Consider the following 8581-nt stretch of genomic DNA (forward strand, 5'->3'; position numbering starts at 1 on the left):
GAGAAAAGAATAAAGGAATGCAGGAAAGAAACTTTTACGTGACTTTAGCCCAGTTTTATTAATTGCTGTGTCCTCTCGTATAGTACAGTTGCTGGCATTACAGAGGTGCCCTACTTTTTTTAAAAAAAATTATTAATTGTTGAAATTATTAGCTTTAAATGTACAACTTTAATATATTTAATTGTCTTTTGATATAATTTTCATATTTGTAACCAAATTTTATGGTGATTAAATTGAGTATTAAACAAAAGTAAAGAAAATCTTGCTATTGCTGGTGGGAAAATACACAACAAGCAAGTTTACTGATGCAGAATGACTGGGTTGACATTTTACTCTTGATTGGCAGCAGTCTGATAGAGATCTAAAATACTATTTTTTTCCCATGTTGCACTTTTCTGACATGGATTATGTGATTTGACCTGTTAATATCTTTACATATAGATGTTCTTTAAAAACTGTGGAAAACCCCACTGAATTAATTAAGCAAAGATCAGTCTTGGACACATTCCAAATCTAAGATTCAGCAATAATTGCAACTGGAAGGGATGGAATATTTCACGATCATCATTCTTAAGTTGAAGAAAATGCTATCCACTTAGTAACAGGCATCAGTCCTTCAGGAGGTCCTTTCTTAGACTTAAAAAATACAGTCTGGCCATGTCAATGTGACAGAGTGAGAAGGGCTAAACAATCAAATGCTATTTTTCTTTTTAATGTTATTAGGAAAGGGGTTACTTATGAAAAATTTCCCTAGGAAGTGACTAGTTGGTATCTTCCTATGTTTATATAGGATTTGTTGGCCATTTTGATAAACTTCCTAATGTGATAAACCTTTGTTTTTCTGTGTACACCATGGAATTCTTTTCAAATAATCTACACTTCATATAAAAATGACCTTCTGAATAATGAGAAGAACCCATTTAGGAAAGGAACAGTCAAATGACATAATTTTATCCTCAAGTAATAAGGCTTCCTTTGCCCTCTACTGTCATACTGGATGAAAGAATTCCAGGGTTTACATTGAGTTAAAACTCATTCTTCAGATTGTGGACAAGCCTCCTCAAGGTAAGACTAATGGAAAATACTGGGAGACAGATTAACAATTGAGTGACTTTATTTATTATGAAAGAAATTAACTTACTTTGAAATAAATGAAACTTAGATTCAATTGCAGGTATAGCACTTAAAAATGTGTGACTTTGGGTAAATGAAATAAATGTTCTGAGCCTTAGTTTTTTCAGTTATGAAACAGGGATTGTAGTTTATGTTACTATAAATATTAAATGTGATACATTTAACTATGACTGCATGATTGGGATATACTGCAATACTTTTGAGCAGCAGAGTGAAATCTTCAGAATAAGACTGAAAAGGACAATTTGGGCTGCTTCAGGAGAACCAATTTTTGGAGGCCAGAATAAACGTGGAGAGACTTGGTAGGAGGCTATCACAGTGCACTACGAAGAAACATAAAAAAAAAAAGGAAAAAATAGACGGGAATATTCCAATTTGTGATATATTTTGGAAGTAGAGTCAATAGGATTTGTTTAATTTTTATGAGTGAAAAATAAGTGAAGAGCACTGAAATTTTTTATCTGAACAATAACATGAAAAATTATACCATTTAGCAAGATAAATAGGTAATAATTCTTTAAATTTTGCATAGGAAAAGCCTACATTTATTGTGGAAAATAAAAAAGTTTGTTTTATAAACATTAGTTCAGTTCAATTCAGACTCTTTGTGACCCCATGAACCGCAGCATGCCAGGTCTCCTTATCCATCACCAGCTCCCGGAGTTTACAAATATTAAATTGCATTCAATTGGATGTCCACAATTAGAGATATATAATTTGAAAATTAGGGGAAACACAGGATCTGGTGGCACAAAATTAGACTGTTGCAGTGTTTATTGGTCAGGAAAAGGGAAATATTCACTTAAAGACCTAAAAAGATCAGTGAGGTCTGGGACAATTCAGGACAGAAACTTTCTTTTCATGATTTGATCTACTTACATTGATTATGTAAACTACCTTAAGTGAGTATCACTTTTATACTTTGTGACTTCACTGAAGTTCATTCCTGTCCTTTCTTGCTAATTCATTAAAAAAAAATTCAGCTAACACATTAATTCTTCTGTAAATTCTTCTCTGATTCTAGTTTTCATTGATATATCCCTGTACTGTGACTCTTAACTTCTATGAATATCCTTATAACTTAATACATGGGGGCAAGCAACTCTACCTTATTCAACTTGGCAATTAAAATGTCAATAACACATTGGATATGAGAAGATTCTCCAGACATTCTTTTAATTGAATTTATAACAAAGGATGAAAATTATAATTCATTTAAAATTTTTCCCCTTGTTTTGTAAGCACACTGTTTCTAACATGTGAACACAGCATCTATACAGACTAGATGGAACCAAGGAACAATGTAACGTATTTCATCCTCTTGGGCCTCACACAGAATCCAAAGGAGCAGAAAGTCCTTTTTGTTTTGTTCTTGTTCTTCGACATATTGACTGTAGCGGGCAATCTGCTTATTGTGGTGACTGTAGCTGTCAGTAAGACAGTGAACTCACCAATGTACTTTTTTCTTGCTAGTTTATCATTTATAGATCTAGTTTATTCCTCTTCTGCTTCCCCCAGATTGATTTCAGACTTGTTCTTTGGGGAAAGTACCATATCCTTTGAATCCTGTATGACCCAGCTGTTTACAGAGCACTTTTTTGGTGGATCTGAGATATCCCTTCTGCTGGTGATGGCCTATGACCGCTATGTGGCCATCTGTAAGCCCTTGCATTATTTGGTGATCATGAGGAAAAGGGTGTGTGTGGTACTGCTGCTGGTGTCCTGTGTTGCAGGTTTTCTGCACTCAATTATTCAAGTGAGCACTGTTTATGGGCTCCCATTTTGTGGTCCCAATGTCATTGATCACTTTATGTGTGACATGAACCCCTTACTGAAACTTGTCTGTACTGACACCTTTGTCATTGGCATTTTAGAGGTGGCCAATGGAGGACTGATGTGCACTCTTTTGTTTCTGCTCTTGCTCGTCTCCTATGGAGTCATCCTGCACTCTCTGAAGAACCTGAGTCAGGAAGGGAGGCGGAAAGCCCTCCAGACCTGTGGCTCCCACATCACTGTGGTTGTCTGCTTCTTTGTTCCCTGCATTTTCATGTATGTGAGACCTGCTAAGACCTTCCCCATTGACAAATCATTGAGTGTGTTTTATACAGTCATAAGCCCCATGTTGAACCCATTGATTTATAGTCTAAGAAGCTCTGAGATGATGAATGCTATAAAGAAGCTCTGGACAAAAAAAGTGAGATCAAGTAGCAAATAAGTGCATTATGCATTGCAGAGAAAGTAGTTTAACACTAGGAATTTACTTCAAATATCAAAGTCTATTGTTTTCATGAAAACTTTTCTCTGAAGAAGTTATCATGAGTTTTATTAAATAATAAATATTTGTTTATGTTATTAATAGTAGTTTCCCTCTTTGAATGTAAACATTAATGTCAAGTTTATCACTGCAACTGGAAAGTTGAAATGCATTTAAAATAGAGTAAATAAGTCATATGTAAAGCATTGGTTAGAATTACAAAAATAACTAACTAATATGCATTACTTTTATTACTGTCTCATTTTTTGTAACCAGATTCTTACCGTTTTTTTTTTAAATTTATTTATTTTAATTGGAGGCTAATTACTTTACATTACTGTATTGGTTTTGCCATACATTGACATGAATCTGCCTCGGGTGTACATGTGTTTCCCATCTTGAACCCCCCTCCCACCTTCCTCCCCATCCCATCCTTCTGGTTCATTCCAGTACACCAGCCCCGTGGATCCTGTATCATGCATTGAACCTGGACTGTTGATCGTTTCACATATGATAATATACATGTTTCAATGCCATTCTCCCAAATCCCACCCTCGCCCTCTCCCAGAGTCCAAAAGACTGTTCTATACATCTCTGTCTATTTTGCTGTCTTGTATACAGGGTTATCATTACCATCTTTCTAAATTCCATATATATGCGTTAGTATACTGTATGGGTATTTTTCTTTCTCGCTTACTTCACTCTGTATAATAGGCTCTAGTTTCATCCACCTCATTAGAACTGATTCAAATGCATTCTTTTTAATTGCTGAGTAATACTCCATTGTGTATATGTAGCAAAGCTTTCTTATCCATTCGTCTGCAGATGGACATCTAGGTTGCTTCCATGTCCTGGCTATTATAAACAGTGCTGCGATGAACATTGGAGTACATGTGTCTCTTTCAATTCTGGTTTCCTCGGTGTGTATGCCTGGGAGTGTGATTGCTGGGTCGTAAGGCAGTTCTATTTCCAGTTTCTTTAAGGAATCTCCACACTGTTCTCCATAGTGGCTGTACTAGTTTGCATTCCCACCAACAGTGTACGAGGGTTCCCTTTTCTCCACACCATCTCCAGCATTTATTGCTTGTAGACTTTTGGATAGCAGCCATTCTGACAGGCGTGAAATGGTACCTCATTGTGGTTTTGATTTGCATTTCTCTGATTACGAGTGATGTTGAGCTCTTTTCATGTATTTGTTAGCCATCTTTATGTCTTCTTTGGAGAAATGTCTGTTTAGTTCTTTGGACCATTTTTTGATTGGGTCATTTATTTTTCTGGAATTGAGCTGCAGGAGTTGCTTGTATATTTTTGAGATTAATCCTTTGTCACTTGTTTCATTTGCTATTATTTTCTCCCATTCTGAAGGCTGTCTTTTCACCTTGCTTAGAGTTTCCTTTGCTGTGTAGAAGTTTTTAATTTTAATTAGGTCCCATTTGTTTATTTTTGCTTTTATTTCCAATATTCTGGGAGGTGGGTCATGGAGGATCCTGCTGTGATTTATGTTGGAGAGTGTTTTGCCTACGTTCTCCTCTAGGAGTTTTATAGTTTCTGGTCTTACGCTTAGATCTTTAATCCATTTTGAGTTTATTTTTGTGTATGGTGTTAGGGAGTGTTCTAGTTTCATTCTTTTACAAGTAACAAGTTTTCCCAGCACCACTTGTTAAAGAGATTGTCTTTTCTCCATTTTATATTCTTGCCTCCTTTGTCAAAGATAAGGTGTCCATAGGTGTGTGGATTTATCTCTGGGCTTTCTGTTTTGTTCCATTGATCTATATTTCTGTCTTTATGCCAGTACCATACTGTCTTGATGACGGTGGCTTTGTAGTAGAGCCTGAAGTCAGGCAGGTTGATTCCCCCAGTTCCATTTTTCTTTCTCAAGATTGCTTTGGCTCTTCGAGGTTTTTTGTATTTTCATACAAATTGTGAAATTATTTATTCTAGCTCTGTGAAAAATACCATTGGTAGCTTGATAGGTATTGCATTGAACCTATAAATTACTTTGCGTAATATATTCATTTTCACAATATTTATTCTTCCAATCCATGAACACAGTATATTTCTCCATCTATTAATGTCCTCTCTGATTTCTTTCACCAGTGTTTTATAGTTTTCTATATATAGGTCTTTTCTTTCTTTATGTAGATATATTCCTAAGTATTTTATTCTTTTTGTTGCAATGGTGAATGGAATTGTTTCCTTAATTTCTCTTTCTATTTTCTCATTATTAGTTGATAGGAATGCAAGGGATTTCTGTGTATTGATTTTATTTCCTGCAACATCACTATATTCATTGATTAGCTCTAGTACTTTTATGGTAGAGTCTTTAGGTTTTTCTGTGTAGAGGATCATGTCACCTGCAAACAGTGAGAGTTTTACTTCTTCTTTTCCAATTCGGATTCCTTTTATGTCATTTTCTGCTCTGATTGCTGTGGCCAAAACTTCCAGAACTATGTTGAATAGTAGTGGTGAGTGTGGGCACCTTTGTCTTGTTCCTGACTTTAGGGGAAACGCTTTCAATTTTTCACCATTGAGGATAATGTTTGCTGTGGGTTTGTCATAGATAGCTTTTATTATGTTGAGGAACGTTCCTTCTATTCCTGCTTTCTGAATGGTTTTTATCATAAATGGATGTTGAATTTTGTCAAAGGCTTTCTCTGCATCTATTGAGATAATCATATGGTTTTTATTTTTCATTTTGTTAATGTGGTGTATTACATTGATTGATTTCTGGATATTGAAGAATCCTTGCATCCCTGGGATAAAGCCCACTTGGTCATGATATATGATCTTTTTACTGTGTTGTTGGATTCTGATTGCTAGAATTTTGTTAAGGATTTTTGCATCTATGTTCATCAGTGATATTGGCCTATAGTTCTCTTTTTTTGTAGCATCTTTGTCAGGTTGTGGTATTAGGGTGATGGTGGCCTCATAGAAGGAGTTTTGGAGTTTACCTTCCTCTGCAGTTTTCTGGAAGAGTTTGAGTAGGATAGGTGTTAGCTCTTCTCTAAATTTTTGGTAGAATTCAGCTGTGAAGCCATCTGGACCTGGGCTTTTGTTTGCTGGAAGATTTCTGATTACAGTTTCAATTTCCGTGTTTGTGATGGGTCTGTTAAAATTTTCCATTCCTCCTGGTTCAATTTTGGAAAGTTGTACTTTTCTGAGAATTTGTCCATTTCTTCCAAGTTGTCCATTTTACTGGCATTTAATTGTTGATAGTAGTTGCTTATGATCCTTTGTATTTCTGTGTTGTCGGTTGTGATCTCTCCATTTTCATTTCTAATTTTATTGATTTGGTTTTTCTCCCTTTGTTTCTTGATGAGTCTGGCTAGTGGTTTGTCAATTTTATTTACCCTCTCAAAGAACCAGCTTTTGGCTTTGTTGATTTTTGCTATGGTTTCTTCTGTTTCTTTTGCATTTATTTCTGCCCAATTTTTAAGATTTCTTTCCCTCTACTAACCCTGGGGTTCTTCATTTCTTCCTTTTCTAGTTGCTTTAGGTGTAGAGTTAGGTTATTTAGTTGACACTTTTCTTTTTTCTTGAGGTGTGCCTGTATTGCTATGCACCTTCCCCTTAGCACTGCTTTTACGGTGTCCCACAGGTTTTGGGTTGTTGTGTTTCATTTTCATTCATTTTATGCATATTTTGATTTCATTTTTGATTTCTTCTGTGATTTGTTGGTTATTCAGCAGTGTGTTGTTCAGCCTCCATATGTTGGAATTTTTAATAGTTTTCCTCCTGTAATTGAGATCTAGTCTTACTGCATTGTGGTCAGAAAAGATGCTTGGAGTGAATCAATTTTTTTTGAATTTCCCAAGGCTAGATTTATGGCCCAGGATGTGTTCTATCCTGGAGAAGTTTCCATGTGCGCTTGAGAAGAAGGTGAAATTCATTTTTTTTTTGAGGTGAAATGTCGTATAGATATCTATTAGGTGTAACTGGTCTATTGTATCATGCAATGTTTGTGTTTCCTTGTTAATTTTCTGTTTAGTTGATCTGTCCATTGATGTGAGTGGGGTATTAAAGTCTCCCACTATTACTGTGTTATTGTTAATTTCCCCTTTCATACTTGTTAGCATTAGTCTTACATATTGCGGTGCTCCTATGTTGGGTGCATATATATTTATAATTGTTATATCTTCTTCTTGGATTGATCCTTTGATCATTATGTAGTTTCCTTCTTTGTCTCTTTTCACAGCCTTTGTCTTGAAGTCTATTTTATCTGATATGAGTATTTCTACTCCTGCTCTCTTTTGGTCTCTATTTGAGTGGAAGATCTTTTCATAGCCCTTTCCTTTCAATCTGTGTGTGTCCCTCGATTTGAGGTGGGTCTCTTGTAGACACATATATGGGGTCCTGTTTTTGTATCCATCCAGGCAGTCTTTGTCTTTGGTTGGGGCGTTCAACCCATTTACATTTAAGGAAATTATTGATAAGTGTGATCCCTTTGCCATTTACTTTACTGTTTTGGGTTTGAGTTTATACACTCTTTCTGTGTTTCCTGTCTAGAGAAGATCCTTTAGCATTTGTTGGAGAGCTGGTTTGGTGATGCTGAATTCTCTCAGCTTTTGCTTGTGTGTAAAGCTTTTGATTTCTCCTTCATATTTGAATGAGATCCTTGCTGAGTACAGTACAGTCTGGGCTGTAGGTTATTTTCTTTCAACACTTTAAGTATGCCCTGCCATTCCCTCCTGGTCTGAAGAGTTTCTCTTGAAAGATCAGCTGTTTTCCTTATGGGGATCCCCTTGTGTGTTATTTGTTGCTTTTCCCTTTCTGCTTTTAATATTTGCTCTTTGTGTTTAATCTTTGTTAATTTGATTAATATGTGTCTTGGGGTATTTTGCCTTGGGTTTACCCTGTTTGGGACTCTCTGGATTCTTGGACTTGGGTGATTATTTCCTTCCCCATTTTAGGGAAAATTTCAACTATTGTCTCCTCAGGTATTTTCTCATGGTCCTTCTTCTTGTCTTCTGGGACTCCTATGATTCAGATGTTGGGGTGCTTAACATTGTCCCAGAGGTCTCTGAGATTGTCCTCATTTCTTTTAATTAGTTTTTCTTTTTTCCTCTCTGTTTCATTTATTTCTACCATTCTATCTTCTAACTCACTTATTCTATCTGCTGCCTCCGTTAATCTATTGTTGGTTCCCTCCAGAGTGTTTTTTATCTCATCTATTGCGTTATTCATTGTATATTG

The 8581-nt window shown here is 35.8% G+C and overlaps 1 protein-coding gene across 1 annotated transcript; it reads left to right on the forward strand.

Moving 5' to 3' along the window:
- The first annotated feature begins 2419 nt into the window (after positions 1–2419).
- LOC129554139 (olfactory receptor 4A47-like) lies at positions 2420–3349 on the forward strand. The gene has a single exon (XM_055422765.2). The coding sequence runs from the start codon at positions 2420–2422 to the stop codon at positions 3347–3349; it is 930 nt and encodes a 309-aa protein (XP_055278740.2).
- Positions 3350–8581: the final 5232 nt, after the last annotated feature.

The sequence above is a fragment of the Moschus berezovskii genome, chromosome 14, assembly GCF_049115385.1.
Source record: "Moschus berezovskii isolate FMDL1 chromosome 14, NW_MosBer_1.0, whole genome shotgun sequence".
Classification (NCBI taxonomy): Eukaryota; Metazoa; Chordata; class Mammalia; order Artiodactyla; family Moschidae; genus Moschus; species Moschus berezovskii.

Bases quoted from the DNA above. Each gene is read 5' to 3' on its own strand.
- LOC129554139 (XM_055422765.2), top strand. From the start codon at position 2,420: ATGGAACCAAGGAACAATGTAACGTATTTCATCCTCTTGGGCCTCACA.